General features: G+C 48.1%; 1 protein-coding gene across 2 annotated transcripts in view; it reads right to left on the reverse strand.

The window, feature by feature from the left end:
- The window catches only part of Galnt14 (polypeptide N-acetylgalactosaminyltransferase 14), a 231,052-nt gene that overhangs the window by 150,891 nt on the left and 55,812 nt on the right, over window positions 1–24,349 (reverse strand). The window contains exon 1 of one of the 2 annotated variants that reach the window (XM_050163006.1): window positions 17,392–17,507. The exons of the other annotated variant lie outside the window; for it this stretch is intronic. Within the exon in view, the coding sequence (XP_050018963.1) occupies window positions 17,392–17,427 (36 nt within the window). The 5' untranslated portion in view covers window positions 17,428–17,507. Of the gene's footprint in view, window positions 1–17,391; window positions 17,508–24,349 lie in introns of those variants that run through there. 2 annotated transcript variants of the gene reach the window in all.

The following is a 24,349-nucleotide window of genomic DNA, read 5'->3' on the forward strand; positions in this document are numbered from 1 at the left end:
AGTCCCCAAGCAAGACTCACTCTTCGGGAAGGTTCATGGAAGCACAACTGGAGATCGACCATGCCATCCCACAAGTGTGTTCGTTGCCTTGATCTGTTCCCATTTGCAACCTGAATCCAAGGCTGTCCCAACACCACTAAGAAACAGTTTTCTCCCATTATTAAACTTCCCTAGAGGCATCGCGTTTCCCAAAAGCACTTATGCTTCAGGTTGGGCTGGATTTTTAAATTTTTTCTCTCTCAGCTTGCAAGAGAGACTCCCCCAGCATTAATATTTGACTGAAGTGAAATCTTTTCTTCTCGTGTCATTTTTTTAGGCCACGGCATTTACGGAATGAGCAAATCTGATCAAAGTTGCTAAGTCTGCTTTCAATGTCTCTTATTATGGTTTTACCCCCTGCCCAAGAGCCTCCCATAGCCTGAGAAGAACTGCACCACAGTGTAGTCACACAAAGTCCGAGAAGAGTGACCATCCACCCAGTTCATTCTTCCATTCACCCACTGCACTGACTGCCAGCGATGGCCCAGTTAGTGTGACAGGCAATGTGGTTAGAAGAAGAAGTCAATGAGCCTGTCCTCAGGGAGGTCACTATTTAGAGAGAGAATGAAACAAGTATCCATGGCAAGAAAAAGGTGAGGATTATTTTAATCACCTGGAAGGAACTGCCTGCTTGAGAGTCAGACTGCTAATTTTTTTAATAATAATTTCACATTATGTTTGTTTTCATTTTGACTACCCTGTCTGTCTGTCCAAATAATAATCTTGGCTTTGACGGCTCTTCCTTGTCATTCTAGTCTTGTATTAAATGCCCCCTCCTCTGAGAAGCGTTCCCCAGATACCTTGATGTGACATGGCCCTAGCCACTCCCCAGCCCATCACCCGTCATTGTTGTTACAGCATTTAGCAGTATCTGGCCTTTTCTTGCTTTGTTCCTCTGTCCTCTGCTTAGAGATGATTGCCTGACTCCTTCAGTTCCACATCCCCAGCACAGGGACTACTTTGTCCAGGTTGGTTGCACGAGGGAATGAACAGAAAGGTCAGAGCCGTGGTCCCCACCCTTTGGCAGCCCTTGAATGTCATGCCAGGGCACTGGGAGCTATGTTCAATAGGTTCCCAAGCCTAACAGACTTCATTTGTTTGTTGACCCTTGATAAAGCCCCACAGGAAAAATGAAATGTCACACGGCTTTACCTTGGCCAGGAATGATATCAACTCAGTATTAATGGTTCCCATGCTCATCAGAAACTCTAATTAGTAAACAGATCTAAGGTATTAAAAGTAGAAACATGACAACATTGTGACATTAGAGCCATTTACTTAGAGGACAACAATGTGGAAGGCCAGAGGCTGTGGTGTCAGGTCCGAGCCATGGACTCCTGGTGCGAGCCGTGGACTCTTAGAGAAGCCCAGCCTGGAAACTTCCACATCTTCTGAATGCCTGGCTGGAGTTCAAGCCACACCCTCCCCAGCCACACCAAGAAAGTCGCAGCGATTTTGGCTCATTGGACTATCTGAGCAACAGACAATGAGGCTCAACCACGAAAATATTGCTTATTAAAAAAAATGCCCTGGAAGAGGAGTCATTCCAAAGAAAGCTGAAATTATTATTCGTGGCACAGATACCGTGTATCTTCAGGCTTGCTGTTACCACACGGATCAGGCTGCTAACACTGGCAATCTTCGGAAGGGCTAAGGAAAACGTGCAAAGTGTAAACTCACCCGTGAGGTACCGGTGTACTGCTTCTCATTTATTCTGCGACTCCGAAAGAGAAAATGACATGAGCACTTACTGCTTTGGAAGCTCTGACCTTTGGACATCCTCAATTAAAGGTGCCCTATAAAAACACGGTCCTGTCATTTCTCTTGATCAAGTGACTGGCCTTGGCCATGCAAAACCTCAGGGTCAAAACAGAACCATCCAGGCTAGCAGAGATAGCAGCTACAAAGGCCAAAGGTGCCATTATGCCATTATCTGATCTCTGAGCCCTGGCATGTCCCTGCCACCAAATGTGCAAGCCTCTGATCCACACGGGGCACCGAGACTACAATGACATGGGGGTTTTGAGCAACTCAGTGTAAAGGGGAAAGGCTCCCTGCCAGCCAGGTCTAGGCACGAAACCCTAGGGTGACCGCCCGACGGGGACACAATGTTAGGACCTTACATTTTCTGCATTCTAGGGAAGCAGGAGAAACCTCTAGTCATACAATTGTTTGTTTTATTTCTCTGTCAGAAAGTGGTTCAGTGAGAGAAGCAACAGCTGCTACCCAGCCCGACACCCTGACCTCTATTTCTGTTGGCCAAGCATGAGAAGAGACCTGGATGGCAGGCACTGTGTGCCATGGCTCTCCTTGCTTGTATACTTTCAATCTAACCACTGTGTGGCTTGGTTTAGAAATTAGATGGTCATTAGATGAGCTGTTGAAAATTCAATTAAAGTGTTGAACCTCGGGTCAATTTAAAAGCTATGGGGAAGTGGACATTCTATAGCAGAGATTCAGCCTGCTCCCAGATCACTCAAAGGGTGGGGATTACACTCAGAACCCAGGCCTCCATTCCGGAATTCTAACTCCATAGATCTGAGAGTGGGGTAGTAGATATACGGTTCAGTAAACCTAGAATACTTAAATAGAATTTTCAAAATCTTTCTTAAAACACACAATAATACAAATTGCCATTTAAGTGACAAATTTTATACCATAGATTAGAGCAGTTCTTGCCCTCATCATAGAGTCCTGGTCTCTGGAGAGTCCTAGGGGCTTCAAATGCAGAAAATTGACTGTGGAAGGCTTAATACTAAATAGGATGTCTGTCCATCTGTCCATCCGTCTCTCTCTCTCTCTCTCTCTCTCTCTCTCTCTCTCTCACACACACACACACACATACACACACACTCACTACATATACACTCACTCATACACAGTGATACACACTCATACATATATAAACACAAACATACACACACACACACACACACATTGTTCAAGACTTAGGGAAAATCATGGAAGAAGGTGAAGGAGGACTAAGAACAGGAGGTTGGTAAGAACTGCTGCATAATAACGTCCTCTGGACATCCCAGGGCTGCTCAACTCATGAACTCCTGACAGCTAGGACTGTTTACACAAGACCAAACAAGCCAACTCATGAAATTCTAAATGGAACTAAGGATCCTATTGACAGCTGATGAATTCTGGGATACAGAGAATCAGTTTTCTTCAGGGCTATGGTCCATGGCAGATTGCCCAAGCTCCACTGGATGACCCTACATCCATGGGCATATGGGCAGCCCTAATTGTACTCAATGGATTATGTCTTAGCTACGGTTTCAGTTTTTGTAATAAAGTATCATAAGCAAAGGCAACGTGGAGAGGAAAGGGTTTATTTCATCTTACAATTCTCAGGCCATACTCCATCATGTAGGGAAGTCATGGCAGAAACTCAGTGCAAGAACCTGGAGGCAGAAGTTGTATGGGAGAATTTATGGAGGAACTTGATGACTTGCTCCTCCTGGCTTGCTCAGTCTGCTTTCTTACAGCACCCAGAACCACCAGCCTAGGGATGGCACCACACACAGTGCAGGACCCTCCCACGCCAATCATCAATCAAAAAAAAAATGCAGCACAGGTTTGCCCTTCAGCCCATCTAGTGGTGCCATTTTCTCAATTGAGGTTCTCTCTTCCCATATGATTCTATCTTGAGCCAAACTGGCATGACACTAGCTAGCACAGGTTATTTAAAGCAAGGAGGAGGAGAAGGAGGAAGAGGAGGAGGAGGAGGAGGAGGAGGAGGAGGAGGAGGAGGAGGAGGAGGAGGAGGAGGAGGAGAACATGAAACTGAGGGGGAATTTGAGAGAGAGGGTTCCGGGAGAAGTTAGAGAGGGGGAGGGAAGGATGTATATGATCTAAATACATTGTACGCATCACGAAAAATAACCAATAACCAAAGAACTTGAAAAAACATGTGGTGATCGTCATTGATAGTGTTTCTTCATTGATGTAGTAAACAAGACTGGCAAAAATTCTAATAACTGCTGAGATTTCAAGATAGCAACGAGGTACGTAAAAACCTTTTGAAAGTATCTACAGTGGGCTGAGGGTGTGGCTCACTGGTGGAGAGCCTACCTGGCAAGGACCTGGGTTCCACACCCAGCTCTACAGGTAAAACTAAAACCAGTGGCATATGGATTTCAATATGGCTAGTGAGGCCTGACCCTGCTGACAGACAGCCTGTGACAGCTGCAGCGTTGCTGTGTGGGTAATGCCAGGGACTTTGCTGTGGCCGCATTGCTGTTGACATCCTGGGTCTGGCTGTGGGAACAAGCAACGGCCCTTTCCACAGTCCCTAGGGGAAAAGAGCATGCGCCAGCTCACTGTGTGCTTCCTAGGCCTTGTCTTCACGTGGCAACTGCACTCTGCCCGAGAGCGTGGGGCACAGGTATGCTTGGGGAGATGCACTGGGGCTCCACGTGGATGCCTCTCACACCCAGAACCTAACTAATTTGTAGGCTGGTTGGGCTCTCTTTGCCCCTCCTCCACCTTAGGGACACATGGCTGTCTGCATCCTCCATGCTCGTGTCCCAGAGGCTGACCATTACAAACCCGTGCCCCCAGGAGTCTGCCTTTCAGTTCAGGATGACGCTTAGTTAATGGGAGACACTGACAGGAGACCTGAGCAACGTGCAGGGGAAAGTTGGGATTATTTAGTCTCTGGTGCTTCCTGGCAGCTCTGGGTCCAAGCTGAATCCTTGCTCCATATCACTATTCCTTTCCCTGTCTACCACCTGCTATGACTGGGGTCTGAAGGGGTTTCCTTCTCCCACCCATAGTCCTTTCAAAAGCCCCTTTTCACATCTCTTGCTGTCATACCTTCTATGTGTGCAGCTCTTGCCAGGGCCCCCTCTGCTATGACCGCTGACCGCTCACCAGTAAGTCACCTTGGGTTCCTCATCCATAGAAGAAGCTTACCTCCGGGGGCCTGTGAACACTGGGTGTGGCAATTATTCAGGAAGGGGTTGAGCAGGGTGCCTGGGCCAGAGAGGAGCCCTTGGGGAGTCTTCTCCCACTACAGAGTATCATCAGATTGGCTCTGGGTATTGAGGACAGGTAACTCTGTAGCTTGATCTTGACCAGAATCAAGAGATCTTCTGGTCACATAAAAGATTCAGAGGTCTCTGGCTCTTAGTGTCTTCTTCAGCAGGCGGTAGGCTGTTCTCCATAAAAGCAAGGCAGGAGAGCTGACCCAGAGGAAGGAGGGTGGTTTGTGGGTTCCCTCTGTATCCACTTCCTTCCCCATCTTGACAATAAACCTCCACATTTGCCACGTGCCCGGTTTTTATATCCAATTTCGCATTGGCTCTGCACAGCATTGTGAAGGAGGCCTTATTGCATAGATTAATTTTTTTTTCTGGAGAGAAGATGTTTCTGAGATATTAAGAGATTTGCCCAAAGTCATACACTGCTAAGTACCATAAAACGAGGCACCCTTCTCAAATTCCGTATGCAATGACTCAAATTATTTCCCAACAAAAGACCTGAGATGAAAGATACAAACGATCTAACAAAAACCCCACATTTCGAAACTAGAAAAAAAAAATGAGTCCTTCCGCTGAGAAGTAGACATGGCATTGAAAAGCCACAGATAGACGTCTCCTGGTCACCAGGGATATGCCGCCTCATCGTGTCATTTAAGGTCATTTTAGTTAAATGGCTCACTGGGTAAAGTGCCTGCCAAGCCACTACAAAGACCTTGAGTTCAGGGTCCCCAGCACCGACAGAAAAACTGGGCATGGCGGCCTGAGCTTGTAACCTCAGCACTGGGGATGCAGAGGTGGCCGGTCCTTGGGCTTGCTGGCCAGCCAGGCTAACCAGTCAGTGAACTCCAGGTTGAGGGAGAGACTATCTTAAAAAAAATAGGGTGGATGACATTGAGCACTGCCTCTAAACCCACATGCACACACATGTCCACATATACTCCCTACTGTGTGCACTTACACAAACCTATACATACATAACAACAACAACAACAAAACACTATCCAATTTCCTTGGATTAGAAATGCGAACACCTTTAATCCCACCACTCGGGATTAAAGAGGCAGATGACTTCTGTGGTCTCAAGGCCAGCCTGGTCTATAAAACTAGTTCCAGGACAGCTAGGGCTGTAACACAGAGAAACCCTGTCTCAAAAAAACAAACAAACAAACAAACAAAGAAACAAAAACACAACAAAAAAAATCATCCAAACAAACAAAGTAAATAGAAAACACAGAATGTTTTTCTATTTTCAACAGAAAGTCCAATGTTCTATGAACCAATCCTCAAATGTTAATTGCCCTAAATAAATGCTATCTGTAACTCAACTTAATATGATTAACTGATAATGTCTACTATGATCTAAATGCTTGTATCCTATCAAAATTAATATGTATAAATCTTAAACATCCCCCCTAAGGTAAAATTAGGAGGTGGGCACTTTTGAAGGTCATTAGGCCACAGGGTCGGAACTCTCGTGAATGAATTAGTGCCCTTATAATAGATGCCCTATATTAGAGCCCTTACCCCTTTCACCATGGAAGGACACAGCACGATGTCATGTATAAGACCAAGGAGTGGCCTTGGTCTTGGATTTCCCAGTCTTTAGAACTGTGAGAAATATCTCTGCTGTTTATAAGCCATATGGTTTATGATATTGTTTTTATCAGCCCCCAAGACTACCAAAAATGCCAGGTTATATTTCCCCTACCCTTGCAATGGGAGTTCCTGGCTCGTTCGAAATGCTTACTGAATATTGACACCAACCTGAGCCCCTCCCTTCCTAGTCTTTTAAACGCTTCATGGTCATTAATTCCTACTGTGCCCCCAGACAAAGACAGATGCCATTAGCTGTTCTTCACAGGTAAGGAGACCATAGGCAGAAAGGTTAAACAGTTTGTCAAAGAGTGAAGAGGAGACCAGAGATGTGACCAGGCCTGGCACTAGGCCACCCTAGCCCAGGGGATTTTTCTCTAATTTACAACATAGAATCTTTCAGACTTCATAGTTTTCTAGACTTTTCTCTGCCCACAAGAAGCAAGTCAGCCCAGTGTTTGCTTTGCCAACCATCTCCGTAGTCCTCAGCCGTGCACAGAGGCCTAGCACCAACAGTTAGCTTGGAGAAGACCCGCATGGCACAGGGCCCACCCCCAACAGAGATGACACAGGTCTCACTCCTATCAGACAGAAAGCCCTTCTGTCAAGAGAAGGCACTGATAGACACTCCTGAGCGAACAGAGGAAAGCAAATCCATTTTGATTAAATTGAATCAGCCTGCACAGAGAACAGGGAACCTGTTCATAAAACATTTGCTAAGCATTAACTACAGTCCTGCCATTAAATGCTGTTAACAGCAGCTCCTCGGAACGGTGCTTCGCGAGTCTAGCTACACCTTTAATGGGCTGGCTGCTGTCAATGTGACACCCGGGGGCCCAGCCTCAGCACAGCTGGGGTGATGTGTTTAAGCTAAACAGCCCTCCTGATTAGTTCCGGTGCTTGGGGCCCAGCAGGTCACCTCTCTCCCAGGGAAGCCTGTGCCAGCCCTGGAGACAGCCAATTCTGCAGAATCACCTGGCTCTGTACTGTAGCCCTGTATCACTCCACCCAGCCCCTACAGTTCTTGGTCTGGGTTGTGGCAGGGTGATCCACTGCCACAGCACTGCTGGGGGCTGCTTGGAGAATACCAGACTCCCTTTCGGGGCGGGGGCGGGGGTTTTTCCTTCTGCATTCCTCCCAGGCTTCCTACGCCTTTCCTTTCTTTTAATGGCTTGTGATTCCCACCTCCTGCCACCATTCAAGTCAGTCCTGATTGCTCATCCGCACTCAAGCAGTCAGTGTTCACCCTGTGCTCGGCTCACTACCAAATGCCCCATCTGGACGGCCCACAGACCTTAGCGTCACATCTTATGCCAAAGATGCCCTTTCTTGCCCAACCCCAATTTTAATAATAGCAAGTTTTTCATCTCAGACCAGAAATGCAGACTCTTCCTTGGAATCTCCTTCTCAACTATCCCATCCATCGATGGGTACTGACCCTACTTAAAAATACCCCTGGCATCCTCTCTCTCTCTCTCTCTCTCTCTCTCTCTCTCTCTCTCTCTCTCTCTCTTTCTCTCTCTCGGGTTAAATGAATTTCTCCCCCCAATGTGCATGCTCTAAGATGCCGCTACGGTGGTTTTCCTAACACTGGACAATGACTACCACTTTCCCCTTTGGAAAGAAGCACTTCACTCTGTACACTCTGTACATGGGCCTTCTTCACTTGGGCCTCCGACTCTCTGTCCATGCTCATCTCTAGCTACTTCACCCCAGCAAGCTCCCAGTGCTGTGTCCCACACTGCTGTGCAGGCTTCATTAAGAAAAGAGGCAGTGTGCCGGTGTTGACACTGCCATGTGGTCCCCCTGCCCGGAATGCTCCTTCGTCTAGTCTTTGCTTTTGAAGCCCAATTTTCTGCCCCTTTAAGAATAAAGTCACCGTGATCCACTGTACGGGGTGTTTGCCTCCTATCTGGGAATCATCCCTTTACCTTATAGCCTCGCCATCTGCCCCTAGGGACCCCCTGTCTCCACCCACACAGCACGGTCCCCAAAGACGCAAGGCTTTCATTTATTCACGAACCGACATTTATTACAATCCCTAAAACAAAGTGGTTTTCAATGAGTTCTTGAAAATGATTTGAAATGTGCCTGATGGTCCTATGAGATTATTTTGTCTGGGTATAATAAGATCGCCGGTGACAATTCTGTAGGTGGCTACCATATCTTAAAGGAGAATTTCCCTCTTTTCTCCTCCCCGGAGGGCAAAGAGTCCTCCCTTTGGTGAAGGGCAAGAGGGAAAATGTCAGGAGTCACATCTAAGAGGGCTACATGAATCTAGAAATCCCATCTAGGACAGCAGCCCTGCTCCCAGACCGACAGATGCCAGCACTTGGTGCTGGTGAGAATGGTCCCTGAAATCAACTGTGCATAAATCTGCTTTTGGTTCCTACTGTGCGTGAGGAAAAACATCAAGCAGAAGAGAATGCTTCTGCCCACACGGCTTTCACTGGCTCCCTGGGGAATTCAGTCACAGGCACCAAGACAAGGAAGGCAGCGAGATAAGATATTTCCAGAATACTGGACCAGGGTCAACTGTTCTGATGTTTTCTACAAGTCCCTTGGAGATTATTCTACAGGGAGCAGGTTCACTCTATGGAGTGAAGTGTAGTACTTACCCTCAGTCCTATTCCAAACTCTGGCCCCCCAAAACAGCAGTACCCCCACTTCATCTGATACATTACCAGAAACAGAACTGAGGAGAAGGGATTCTACTGGGAGGGTCATGAGAAAATCACAAGCTATTTTAATTCCTTCACTTATTCATCAGTCTTACAGCAAAACCACAAATGGATGTGTACATGTAAAAATCTATGCACGAAGGGCCTAGATTTCTGTTGCTCTGGAACTGGACCTGGCTTTCTGTGGTCACACTTAGAGGCCATCAGCCAGGAAGGCCAGCCAAGCAGAGCAACCAAAGTTCTCTAGCCCAGGACTCTAACCCAGAGTCCACCGTACCTCTAGGGAACTTGATCTTTGGGCTGACGAGGGAGGGGGACTTTTTTGGGGAAGGGGGAGGGAAATGGGAGGCAGTGGCGGGGAAGAGACAGAAATCTTCAATAAATAAATAAATTAAAAAAAGAAAAGAAAGTGGAACAGGGGAAGATAAAAGGCCCCGTGGAAGGAGGGATGGGTATATTTTTCCAAAGTGCATCACTAGGTCCGAGCCTCTCCTGCAAAGACAGGAGGTGGATGAGGAAAGTCCAGAAGCAGTTTTAGGCCATCTGTGTGTCTTCCTGCCCTTCATTGTCATTCGCCCATTTAGTATTCTAACCAAGCCTGGGGTGACGGTTTGGTAGGCACCAGACAAGCATGAGGATGTAAGTTCAGATCTCCAGCACCCACATGGAAATCCAGGCATGGCTGTGCACACATATACTCCTAGCACTGGTGGGGTGATGGGGGGCAGCAGGGAGGAGGGACAGCCATCCTTGCCCCAAAACAAAAATTTTTAGAACTCAGCTTATCAGGAGACCCCATGTCAAGGGAATCGGGTGTCGATCAATAAGGGAGACAGCGGATACTTTTCTCTAGCCTCTGGGTAGCACACATACCCATACATACAAGGGCACACACCACTCACAAGGATAGCAAAGAATAGCATTCTAATGCCGTAGAATGCCTGATGTCCCCCAGAGCCTTAAAAGCAGAGGTGTCCGATTTTTATAGGTTCTCAGATTCCTCTTCCTCTCTCCCTCTGTCAGTGAGTTAAGATGACAGTGGGATAAAATATTTTGGGGAGCCAATCTAAGCCCATTTCCCCTGTATCACAGCGATGGGAATGCGGCAGAGTCAGGGGAATCCATTTTCTGCAATGTTTTGGGGGCAATGTTTTGCAGAGGAGCTGTTAAGCACACAGTTCCACTGGTCAAGGAGGGACACACCTTTAACCCCAGTTCTCAGGAAACAGAGGCAGGCAGAGCTCTATGAATCCAAGACCAGTTGAGGCTACATAGTGAGAATGCCTCAGACAGAGAGAGAGAGAGAGAGAGAGAGAGAGAGAGAGAGAGAGAGAGAGAGAGAGAGAGAGAGAGAGAGAGAGAGAGAGAGAGAGAGAGAGAGAGAGAGAGATCTATGGGTGAAGACCAGGAAAAAAGCCAGAGGGGAACTCAGGTGAGCAAAGAGCATTCCATACCTGCCAGCCCAGCTAAGGTGATGACAGTCCCTTGGGGCCCCAGACTGATGGGCCCCATTCAGCCACTATGTCATGCGGTAAAAAACAACACGTATGAATTAAAGTGCCATGGTAGGAAACACATTCAAATTGTTGCAGGGAGCTTCGTGCCCTTAAGAAGATCATGACAAATCCTTCCACAGATTTCCCCTGGGTGCCCAGTAAATCCTGGGTGTACAACTACAGTCTCCCCGAGGGCCAAAGGAAAATGAAGAGCCAGACGGAAGGCAGGAAGAGGCCTTGAGTTTAGGTTCTAGCTTTAACACTGTGACAAGTCAATAAAGCCATGAGTAGGAATGCCAGCCATCGAGTCAGGCCTCAAATCCCAGCCTCATCCTTCCTTTGCCTGTGGAACCTAGGACCAGAGGCTCAACTGCTCTGACTCCAACCCGCCTTATCCCATGCACAAACGCTGAAACACAGGAAAGATGAAATAGCTATGGGCACCCAGCCCGGAGCAAAATTCATGCACTGTGGGGCCCTTCCCCATGACCCAATCTTTTCATTACACAACGTTTGCAGTCTGAGCAGGTCCACTGCCCTGTGCTTCATGACGGCTCTTCAGCTGAGCTGGTTTGAGAGCCCACAGGAGCCAGAACACAACTGTGGAGAGAGAAGGAGGAGGAAATCACAGCCCCTCCCCAGCTATAAAGAGCCCAGGAGCCTGACAGAAGCCAGAGGCACCAGCCTGGGCTATGACAGCATCCATCCCTCACCAGCAGCACCTGGAGAGCCCCTGTGGCTGGGAGGGGGTGCAGAGAGAGCATCCAGACACCTCTAAGGGTCTCAGAATGCCTGTGAAGGAGAAACCAGGGGCTTATTTATATCACTCGGGCTGAGCACACAGGGAGGGGGGCCAACAAGGGAAGCCTTTAATGAGGGCTCTTCCTGTCAGAAATGCTGACAGGCGTCGGACATGAAGTGTGCCTCAACCGAAACATCATCAGCCCCTGGACCCCAGCGGAAACATAAAACCGGCTGCAAACATTGGCTTCTGTGAAGAGCCGTGTGCAGGGCAGCCGGAGGGCTGGGCTGCAGAGGTGCAGGGTTATGATGACCAGGCTGGAGTCTTCAGAGTCTGGTTGCCCACTCACTACTATGTAACACTGGCTGGGCAACCTTCCATGAACACGGAGGAACCTCATCGGAATGGAAAGTTACTCTGCCTATGGAAATCATTTTCCCAGACAGGATGAGACCTACAATACTGCCCAGAAGAGACCAGCAGTACCCATGCCGTCCTCTCAGCAAGCTTGGTGACACATACGGGCAATAACCTCCCAGTCAGTCCACCAACTCTCTCCTCTGCCTGGCACAGTAGCCTTGTCACCCTTTAGTGACACCTCCTCTGTCACCTCCTCTCTGTTCAGCCCTCTCACCAGGCCCCTCTGGCCTAGGTGTCCTTATACGTCATATGGGAGGGAGGAGAGCGGCAGGTCATGTAGGGGAAGCTTCCTTTGCACCCATGATTCTGCACCAAGGGAAAGAACAAAGGTGGAGAACCCTTGCCTTCCCACCTCACACCATCCCGGGGAAAGCAGGCCCCACTCGGGCTACTATGTCTCCTGAGAAACCCAACAGGATCCCTGCTGTCTCTGTCACCAAGACTGCTTTCTGTGCCTCAGTTTACCTAGTTCCAAAAGACAGGGGAGGCTGTCTCTGTCAAAGAATGATGCATGTGTTCGCGCCTACTCATTTGATAGCATGCCCCTTTGTGTGGACATGGTGCTTGATTAGATTCTATAACATTCCAGGAGGTGGACTCATCCCACCCAGTGTTTCAGGGAAGGGCTAAGGCTCAGAGGTCCTTGTTCAATGTGACCCCACAACTGAGGCAACTTAGAAAACCTGGCAATGTGTGTCAATCTCCTCTGACAGAGGCCAAGGGAGAAGCTGGCAAAAAACTTGGATATCACTCTACAACTTCGGAATCTCTTCCTTCCCACAGGTGTTCATTCTCCCTTTCTGACCCCATGAGAAAGGTTGGGGGTCCCACTGCTTCCAGACAGATCTGCAGCTTGCCTCCACGTCATTCCCAGAAAGGAATACAAGTCCACCCCTAAAGCAGGATCCGCTCCAGCAGGGGCCAGATACGGGATCCTTCTGAGAGAACACAAAGATGACATGGCCGAAAAGGTCTGTACCTAATGGCCAGCTCATCCTGAAGAGTACCCAAAGGAGCATGGCAACGCAATTCCACCTCCTCAGACCTAACCATCAAAGTGTCCCAAGGTAGCATTCCTGAACACAGGGACAAGGTGCAAGAACAAGGCCATGAGTACTTCAAAGGATGCTGGATTATTCATAATGAAGTAGAAACTGCCCAAAGAAATGCCCATCACCTCATCAAGTGATAAGCAAAGTAGAAACTCACACAATGGAATATTACTAGCCAGAGAAAAATGGGTGCTGTGCTAATATCATAGGTTAGACATAAAAATAATATGCCCAATGAAAGAAGCCAACAAGAAGGCCACGTAAGAGAGAATTTTACTTGGGACAAAAGTCTAGAAGAGGTAAGTTTATGGCCACAGAAGTAGATTGGCGGATGGCTGGATCTGGGAGAGGGCCTGGGGAGTGAGTGCCAAGAGAAGCAGAGCTTCTTTCTTCTGATTGGATGGAGATAGCCTATAATTGCATTCTGGAGAGGGCTGCATGATCCCATGAAGATGCTGTTACACTGACCTAGACGTTTTATACAGGGGGTCTTAGGTCGATGCCTCAGTAAAGCCATTTAGGACAAACAAGGACGATGCAATAGTGACGTCCCCTGTCTTCCTTCCTAGAGAGTGTCGGGAGAAGGCCAGCATCTCAGAAATAACATTAACATCTCTCATTGCTCTTTATAAGGCTGTGCGCAACGAAGGTGACAGGGACTGTTTACTAGAGTGTATCTGTCTTCGACCACATTAGCCTGCCCAAATCTGCCCTCTAATTTTCATATTTGTCATTTACCGCATCCTTCTCAAGGGCTGAGCGCTTCGCTTGTATTTCCTCGTTTGTTCTTCACGACAGCCTTCTGAAGCAGATGCTTTCCTAACGCCCCTTTTACAAATGAGAAATACAAGTACTCAGTGCACCCGGCCAGGGGACCCGCAGATGATGAGCACTGTCTGGATACACACAGCCCATCTCCAGAGCGTTTCTCTAACCCCTGACTCGGGAAGAACTCATCTGAGGCTATCTAAAGCCATGAGCACCCCTGCACATCCGAGTTCCAGCTCCCCCCAGAACCTGGCACACAGCCAAAAAAGCTAACCTGCACCTGGACGGTGCCTTTCTCTTCTGGAGAGGACCTGGCCAGCGAGGAGATGGATGTCCTTTTAAATGACTGCTCACTGCTGTGTGCGATTACTCTTTGGTTTTATCTAATCCTGCTCAGCCCATGTTACTGCTGTCATTTGTCTCCTCCATCCCGATGGGGTAATAGACTCTCTGGCTCTGCAAGGAGCTGGCGCAGTGACAGGGAGGAGAGAAATGCACCAGGCTGGCCCAAACCCAGGTAAAGAGAACAGCTTAATCCACCTGCAGCAATGCCATGGTCCTTCTGCCACGGGTCCCCTTAGTCCCACAGAGCTTCCTCTCATTACCTCTGCGATGGAAGAGATGAACTGGAAGCCACCACCTGAGTGAAGTCCCAAAGAACGACAACATGCCATGGCGGGACGTACACTTGAATCCCGTGCTCATGACCCTCTTCCTGGCTTCACAGAGAATGGTCCACCATTACTCTGTCCCTGACCTGTCATAAAGTCAGTGAGAGCCTAGGGCCCATTAGGCTTTCTGAAAAGAACCCGCAGGATGGGTTTGGCTGTTATGAAGGGGTCAGTTATTAGGTTCTAGCTTTCCTCTGTGGGCAACCTGGAAATGCTGCACCTTCTAGGCCTGCTCAGACGGAGCTGTCTTCAGATAAAGAGATGCTCTTGACCCCGGGAGACCCCCTGCCTGGAAGAGATCTTCGTCCACCTGCCCATTCTACCTCGAACTCCAGCACACTTGCAGTTAGGCTCTGCAAACCCTGTGACTCATCCACTTCCAGCAGCCTGAGAGATGCTCTGCAGCAATTTATCAGCGCGCAGGAGAAGAGGCAGCTGACAGCCACGAGCCAGTGCAGCCACGCAAACAAGGGCAGTGCTGTGAGCCATACCTCCCAATTTTAATTTGAAATCCTACATCCTGAGGTCTGAGGTTTTACCCCCTCCCCTGCTCCAGGTTCATGCAAATATTAGTGTGTAAGCAAATGCCCAAATCATTCAGTCAGTGGATGATCCAAGAGCCTTTGCCTAATTGCAAAAATGCAAATTTGGAAGTTTGAGAAGTTGAGTGTTGAAGGGATGCAGAGGGACGACCCCGTTCAGGCAGGAGCACTGAGCTTGCAGGAAGAGTTGGGGCCATGCATCTTTATTAGCCCAGCACTGGCACAGCCTCCTTGACCTTGGAGAAAATGAAAGTAGAAGCCGGGTTATCTGGGGATGTACCCACCATCAGTCTGCGTTCTCCCTGGGCATGGCCTTTTCCACCTAGCTCTTGAATGAAGTCCAGAGGACACCAGAATATGCAGAGGATAAAGGAGAATGGAGGCTTGGAGGAGCAGAATTTGGATCTGAACCCAAGGGTGGGTACAGAAGCTTTTATCAGAATCCAGTGTAAAGTAGCTTAAGCTGGCTCCCCCTTCACAGAAGCCTGTCCTGGGACTAGGGGGTAGGCACACAGCAGACTCTGTGTGCTTTGTGGCCCTAGCCAGCAGTGTCTATTTCAACCAGGTATCTGGCTGAACTGCTTTCATGACTCCAGCCTCAAAAGTTTCTACGTGGCTCCCCCATTTGGTCATCCTTGCCAGAACCTCCCTCCCTCCCTCCCCCTCTCACTGCCCTCCTAAAATCTGACAGCTCTCTGTCCCCTCAGATCCTACAATGAGTTTCTGGGCTGTAGGGCAAGATTGATGATAGAATTTATAGGGCAAAATGAAAGTGCAGGCTGCCTCAAAATCCCTAAGTATTTCAGAATGGGAGAGCAGAGTGTGAGCCCAGGGCAGGGCCCTTGGCTACTGCACGGCTGTATAGCTGGGAAACTGCCTTGCTTAGGTCAGAGACACTCATTTAGCCACCACAGGTGAGGACAGTGGCCAGGAGACATCAAGGCTGCAGTGAGAGAAAGGAGAAGATGGAAGGGGGCATGAGGAAGAAAGGTCGGATAGAGATGTGCAGATGAATACAGGGAAACACAGAGATCCAGGTCAGAGAGGAGCATATCAGGGCGAGAAGAGGGAGGCACAATTACAACCCCTGTAGTGGACCCAGAGTGGGTACCTTCTCTCCCTCTGTCCTGGAAACCTTACTGTTGGGAATATTATCTTCAGGCATGTGACTTTTGTTTATGTTGCATTTGTTTAACTCTGTGAAGCTGTGTTACTGTGCCTGTCTAAAACACCGGGTGGTCCGAATAAAGAGATGAACGGCCAATAGCGAGGCAGGAGCAAGGATGGGTGGGGCTAGGAGGCATGGTATAAATAGAAGGAGAAGCAGGGGAGAGAACAAGGAAAAGCAAGAGAACCAGGAGAGGAGAACATCAGAGGCCAGCCAACCGGCTACATAGCAAGCCATGGAGAAAGAAGTAAAGAAAGATATACAGAAATAGAAAAAGATCAAAGCCCAGAGGCAAAAAGGTAGTCGGGATAACATAAGTTAAGAAAAGCTGGCCAGAAATAAGCCAAGACCAGGCATTCATAAGCAATAGTAAACTTCTGTTTATGTGTTATTTGGGAGCTGGGTGGTGGGCCCCTCAAAAAGCTAAAAGTGTAAAATTTTGCCACTACACTTTACTCTACCAAAGTTATTTGTATAGCCTATCACCCACCACAAATGTATACATACATACATGCATATACACATTATACACACACCGTACATATACACAGACACACATGTTCATATACTCACATCATACATACACACATATATATACATGTGTGCCAAATGTATTTTCTCCCCAATTCATTTCCTTTTTCCTTTGCTTTTACTCCCTTGGTTGTTGCTATTTCCCTCTGTTCTCACCTCCCCCTGGTCCTGGCCACTCCTCTCCATTTGTCTCCTGCCCTTCTTTACTCATACGCCTTACTCTCATCTACTTGGAGATGTTAGCCTTCCTTGGATCCTTTGCCATTGGTCTCACAGACTTACAGACTGGGACCCGTGGGAAGGAGGAGGCTTACAAAACACGTGCTCTCAAGACAGTGACCACATATGGTTCTTCAACAAGATAAATTTCCTTCTCCCCTCCCTCCCCTCAGATGGGAGGACAGTGAGGGAACAGTACGCTAGGAGACTATGTAGAGATATGCCTAACTGGTGTCCCAGCCTGCAGACTTCAAGCCTAGCGCTGCTCCTGGCGTGACCACACTGGGGCCTCTCTGTGATGTGGTGGGCTCGTTAATTGCCTGTCTGTGCTCCATTCCTGCACTCTGTTCTCCATACATAATACATTGGCTTTTGCTCTTAAACAGCTGAGCCCTGAACATAGGGGATGACACAAACAAGAACATCAAAGCTTTCTAAATTACCAGGAACCAGAAGAAGACAAGCAAAGAAAACCCACCTCATATTTGCTGGCGTGAGGGGAGCGGGTGGTCATCCGGGGAGAGGGCTTGAGGGCTTCTGAGCTGAAATGAAACAGCTCCGATGCTAACCAGCTGTGTGACAGCAGAGAAGAGATGCAGCCACTCTATGCAAAATACAAATATCAATAAGGCTCCCGCCACGGGTTTACATGAGCTCCAGATTACATGACGAACTTCCTATCATTCCTGGACATTTTCATGGGCTCGAGATGTGTTCTTTGTGGGGATGTTCCCTAAAGATACACAGTTGTTGTGTACCAACTACAACCAGGAATTGCTCTAGGCAGGGGTCATATATCATGGTCACAAAATCAGCCATGACTCTGCCTTCGTGGAGCTTGCGCTCAGGCAGAGAGATGGATAAAATACCTCTACCATGGTGTGTGTGGGGGGGGGATCAGCCGGGTGGCTAGAGAGACAGGGAACAGCCACACTTGTTTTAACACAAGGAAAGGAAACATCTCAATAAAATGAAGTTATGACCCACATTTACAGCTGTCTAAAGAGGGGGAACTATAAGACTCTGGGAGTGGACATGCTGTGAGTTCAAATCCCCTGGGGTTGGAGTAGGGGGACTAAAAGAAGGACCAGGAAGAGATGAGATTAGAGAGGAACAGAGGAGCCAGCTCATGCTTGATCTTAGAGGCCTAGATAGAACTGTGCCACTGTAGGGCTGAGAGATGGTTTTGATCTGATTTGAGTTTTCAAGGCTTATGGATATTTGTGGGCAAAAGAAGAGAGACCAGACACACACCAGAGTGGCTTTGGTAAGGTTCTCTATCACCATACAGACCCCATGCTTCTCCTGGAAAGTTCTACTATTGCATTGACATTCTATTCAGGTGCAGGTTCTCTGGACATAGTCGGGCTTTCCATTGGCATGAGCTGCCTAAGTTGGGGTTCTGGAAGAGGCCAGGGTGGATGAGGAAAGACCCTGGTGTGAAAGCAAAATAGAGAGAGGGTGGAAGTTCACTGGAGGAGAAGGCAGACTGCTTGCTAGAGAAGAAGCTGTTGGTGAAGTGTGTCTATGTGTGTGGAGGGAGTATATGGTGTATGCAGCTGAGGGACAAGGGAGAAGGCAGCAAGTGCCAAGGCACACTTGTGCAGGTCAGACGGCAACCCTGTAGCACTTGGGTTTGGGAGTGCAGGTCTGAAATCCCACTACCTGGAAGATAGAGGCAGAAAGATTCAACTTCCAGGCAGGCCAATCTTAGCAGTTTATTAGATATTTCTCAAGATAAAGGGACTAAGAGAGCTACGTGTGGCAGCACATGCCTTTAGTCCTGGCACTTGGGAGGCAGAGGCAGGTGGATCTCTGTTAGGTTGAAGCCAGCAGGCTTCCAGGAATTCTCCTGTCTCGTCTCCCATTTTGTCATACACATACTACTGTATCAGGCTTCACGAATCTCAGGTCCTTACATCTGCATACCAAGAACTTGACCCACTGAGCCATCTCCCCAGGCTGTGAAAGAGATTTTTATGTGACGCTGCTGCACAGGATCAGCCCAGGATCTAACCCTCAGCTGTGTAACCTTGGACAAGTCATTGTTCTCTACACCTTAGCTTCCTTACCTCTGAGTGAAGCTTAGGTACACATCCGGGACCCCACTTGCCTGTCACCCATGCATCTTCCACATGCAAATGTGCCTCACACAGCTCTGAGCCTCCAGCAACCTGGACGCCTCCTAAAAGGTTTGTGGAGTGAGCTGGAAACAATCAGAAACAATCTCTGGGTCCCAGAGACTTGAGGTCTGAGAAGTATCTCTTGACTGATGCGGAATGCGTGTCACAGCTGGATAGCAGGCACTTCCCAGAAGCAGAGAGGAGTCAGGAGAGCATCTGCTGGCCAGGGCCCAGCCCTCGGAGTGACAGCGTGTTTACAAGAGCTATTAGGAGCTGCTGCTGGTCTGCTTTCAGCATGATTTACTCCATCAGGACTGGCAGGGAGCTTCTTTTCCTTTTGCTATTGAATTGATTATTGAATCACAAATATTCCATTTGAATAACATGACTTCACTTCAAGGCTGGCGGAATTCCAGAGCTTACAATAAGAAGACCCACTTTAGGGCTACAGAGGTAACGCTGGTACTGTGCTTGCCCGGAGTGCACGAGGGACTGGGTTCATTCCATCCCTAGCCGTGAAAAGTTGGGGGTGGGGGGCCCTTTTTTCATTGTGAGTTCCACGACTCTGACAGGTTCTAAATGCATAAGCATGAGTTGGAGAGAAAATATCTACAAAGCACCCTTTTGACAGCCTTGATGGCCCGGAGACAGAGCAACGAAGCTCCTTGTCGTTGGTGTCCAAACTTTGGACAGCGTAACATGATAGCATGAGTTCTACAGTTCATCAGCATTGAGAGCTGAACTACCGGATTTCAAGAAGAAGAAAAAGGAGAAGAGGCAGCTGATACTCCTCCCGAAAATATCTCATGATGGTTTGAGCAAGTTTTATGATTTGGTGTTGGGCCACAATCACAGCTATCGTTGGCCATAGGCAGCCCACAGGCTGAAGGTTGGCTATACCTTTAAGCTGTATGATGGCCTAGCCCAGTACTTCTGGAGTACGGAGCTCCACCAACCCACGGCCTGTCCAGAGCTGTCTTAACTATAGCACATTCACTTCACCGCAGCCCAGGAGCCCACCGTGTACAAAGAGCAGTCACAAGAGTCAAGAAGACAATTGGTAGCAGGAAACAGATGTAACACTGTATACACCTTAGAGAGCTGTCCTGCTCCGTGAGTCTCCTCTTACTGACCGCCCGTTATCGTTAGGTGTCTCCTGGAAGCGTGGGGAAGCAACCACTCTGACTTCAGAGAGCCTGGTATCTAAGTATACGGAATAAGCTGACAGCAGGAAGGTTCACCCCAGAAGAGACGGACAAATGTGTCCTGTGCGCAGTTACCATATGAACAAAAAGGTGAAGGTCCTAAGGCCATGGAAATTTCAGTGTTCTCAACACAGGGGAGAGGGGAAGTTGGAATCCGGCAATTTAACGCGTCTCCTTTTTACAACCGCATTTATTGATGTGTTCCTTTGTATGTGTGTGTACATACATACACATGTATGGAAGTTAAAGGACAACGTGTAGGAGGCAGCTGGTTCTTTCGTTCCCTCATGTGGAGCCCAGAGATCCAGCCTGGGCTGCCAACCTTAGCAGCGACTGCCTTTACTCTCTGAGAAGTTTCACCAGCCCAGACATCGGCAATTTAGAGGGGAATCCGTGATTTTAACTCGTAAGAATCTGTGACAGCATCTACCTTGGTAGAGAGTCAGCTGCAGTCACTTCTGTGTCACTGCTGACCCTTCCCATGTGGGAAAGGTTCTGCAGAAGACTGGCTTGAGTTTTCCGTAGCGGATCCAGGCTCAGGGCAAGCCCCAGTCTGCCTGTGTTATTTCTCACACAATAACCCGCAAGCACTGGCATCGTAACTTGAGATGGTATCTCCTAAATGTCTGTACTGTGACCCTTCCAGCCGGCCCTTGAGGTCCATCTTATTAGCCACATTTTCCGTATCAGGAAAATGGCACCCGGAAGTTCTGTGATTGTCCCAGAAAGCACAAGATTAAGAAACAGACAAGGATGCCTCATCACGCTCCAGCACAGCAGCGCCCCTCAGAAACACCTCTCTTCCATGGATGCTGTCTCCCATCCTCCCTTCTCTCCGCCCATTTCCTACCAGAGTCAAGTGGATCAGCAGAGAGGAGCAGGGACAAGTCCTATCAAAGTGACGTCTATAGGAGAACGCCACCAACATCTTCTGATGAGAACTATTGAGTCACTATGGCCAGTGGGAAGGGAATAAGAGACGGCATTGTAATGTATCACATGCCCATGTTCACACAGGTACACGGGCAATTAAAAAAATCTGGAAAGGATGAATAATGGAGTGATACTGCTTTACTAATTAAGACAGGAAAGGAACGACAAGACTTATCATCCAAATAGGAACACTTCTGAAAAGACTGAAAAGAAGGCCTGCTCTGGGGCAACAGGTGTAAGCGAAGATTGGCCAAGATGAAGCAGGAGGTGGTTCCTGCAGCTAGTAGGTCACAGCCCCCACCACCAGCACTAAAGGCACCAAGCTTTCAAGTATTCCAGGTGCATGCTCACTTCCTCAGAATGCCACACTCTTCCCTTGTGACAGTAGCTGGAATTGAAGTCCTCTTGAGGGAAGATTGATGGTTAGTTATTCTTGCTACCTACACCATCTTGCGGATTAAAAAAAACATAATAATCACAGCTTCTGCTCATTTTATATTGCAAGAAGTGTGCTATCATTGCAAGTAGCTCATGTGACTCTCACAATGTAAGGAGTGCTGCTATTTCACCCATTCTACAGATGAGTAAAACAGGTAAAAAAAAAAAAGTTTGTCCAGGTAAGATGTTCGAAGTCACGAAACTACGTAACCCCAGGCTGATCTGCTTTTAACAGCCTTCTCTTAATTACTAGATTGCCATCTTCCCAAGCTTCTTTTAAGCCTTATTCTCTCATTTTGACCAATCCCAGCTTGGTTCCAGAAATCCTGGACGCTTTCTTCGTTTCTGTTTTATAATCAGTCTCCCTCCATAGCTTCTGCCCCCCCTTTTTCTTTCCGTTATCACAGCAAATATTTTCTCCTCTCTCCAGACATCGCTTTCCCCATCTCCGTGACTGTTACTAACCTCCAAAGTGGAAGGGTTCCTTTATCAAATGAAAACCCAAGTTGGAAATTCAAATTTAAAATAATAAACAGTTAAATCATCCGATAATGACACTGAAAATACCCAGAAGTCCCTTTCCAGCATCTCCAGAAATCCTGATTTGTCTCCTTATTCATCTCTAATTAAACAGCCGTTTCCCCGAGCACTGGCAAAATACACACATTTCTCACTCAATTGCATTACCTTTGGGTCTCACTCCCTAACTAGCAGGGTAGCTGCCCCCTTTACATCACATAGTGTGTAGGGGAAATTGGGTCCCAAGTTACAAATGGAGCGGTGAGGGATGGGGGGTCAATAAAAGGATAAAGCCACAGAAAAAAAACAGGTGGAAGCGGGAGAGAGGGGGTGCAAATCTCTGGAAGTGAAGGGGCGGGAAGTGAAGGGGCGGGGTGGTCTTGAGAAAGGACTGGCTTCAGTAGAGACAGAGCTGGGCCTAAAAGTAGGAGGCTGGAAAAAAGCCCGGGACCAATTACGTTCATTAGTCAACAGGGGCAACAGTTGAAGAGCATCAGGCTTAAGCGGTGGCAGGGAAAGTTCAGGCTCATTAGAAAGAAAAAATGCGGATGCTAATGATCTCCCTGAATGACTCTCAGAGTTCCAGAAAGGTTTGGAAAATGGTAATTAGGTTTGATAGTGGTAGACAATCCTAAACTCACCTAGTCATGCCCAGCCTCATCTTAAACAGCCTCCCCCTTATTAAAGAAACACAGATTGATAAGAAAAGCCCATTGTTTTTAAAGGTTACGGGGAAACTGCTCAGAGCGAAAGCCACCTCCGTGGCCTTCAAATAAAGGATTGGGGTCTGGGTTTCTCATGACAGCGGTCCTTGGCACACGGTCTCTAGAGATTTCTCTACCCATGCACTGGACCTGATTGATCGGTCTCCATTGCCCTGAGTACTGAGCCAGCCGATAGGAACTTTTAGGGGGACAGTTCTTTGGGGGTACTGTAACAGGAAACTCCAAGGCCCTGGAGGCTAGACTGCTCAGTAGGGGTAGAGCAAGGACAGCAAGAAAACTGGCCAGAGCTGGACAGCCTGGGGAGAGTCCAGGTTAAAGAGCAATTCAGACTGCAGACTCAAGGCCACTGGAGAACTTGCTGCTTGGGCTTCATCTCAGAGTACTGTGCTCCACGGCCTGGAGAGAGGTAGAGTAGATAAGTTTGGGGCGCAAGGTTGGGATCAGAGTGAGAGGCGATCCAGACACCAGCCTAGGGCTATTCTTAAGGGAAACAAACAAACATGGAAAGGAATGCTAGCTTTATTTGCCTTAGCTGGCTACTCCATTGGGGTAGGAGCTTGTTTGAGCCAAGCAAGGGCTTTGATGGGTTCCACTTTTGTGCCATGCTCTGTTCTCATTACCACGTGCCCTTATGTCTCTTTGTATGGTCGCCCTGACGCTTGCATGGCTCATGCCTGCCTGGACCAACTTGGACAAGATAGGCAGGATGAGATTTTTCAGTCTATTAGAAACTCGTGCATCAAGGAGAAATGACTTCTACGTGAGGCTCCCACAGCCGGCAAGTGCATCCCTCGGGTTCCTTAAGACACAAAAGCTCTCCAGTGCCACACAGCTCATGTTGCTGTGCACACTCCACCTCTGGTCCAGATCCTCCTCCTATACTCAGAGGAGAACAGACCGGGTGCCACTCTTTCCTCCAGAGAGCCTGGGTTTTACTAAGCTCCCGAGACCTGGTTCCTGGCCAAGTTGACGTAGGCAGGCATGAGCCATGCAAGTGTCAGGACAACCCCACAAAGAGACATAAGGACACACGTTAATGAGAGCAGTGCATGACACAAAGTCGGAGCTGTTTGCTAATAGGGTACAGAAAAGCCGATGGTACAGTGAGAGAATTCAGTGAAGGGAGTTAAGCAGGCTGGTACTCAGTACCTTAAGGTGGTATGGAAAACAAACTGTAACACATTAGCCTGAGCATTCAGGATTGTTGAATAAAAACCTGGACACCTTGACAAAAATTTCAGATACATACATAATTAATAAAAGAATAGTGTCAGTGCAGCCCAAGCAACACAAGAGATCTATTTATACTCGTTCACTGTTTTAAATTTGAACTTGACTGGAAGTCTTGGTTTATTCTCTACCTCCAGCACCACAGCCAGAGAACCACGTGGCATCCCCTCCACCGAGCATGGACCACCCCTCTGTGAGAGTCCGGCAAAGGTCAGCTGCAAATGTACAATAGGTAGCCAGCCGTTTGTAGCTGGAAAATTGGG

This window comes from Alexandromys fortis, unplaced genomic scaffold (assembly GCF_014885135.2).
Source record: "Alexandromys fortis isolate MF-2015 unplaced genomic scaffold, M_Fortis_MF-2015_v1.1 scaffold_148, whole genome shotgun sequence".
Taxonomy (NCBI): domain Eukaryota; kingdom Metazoa; phylum Chordata; class Mammalia; order Rodentia; family Cricetidae; genus Alexandromys; species Alexandromys fortis.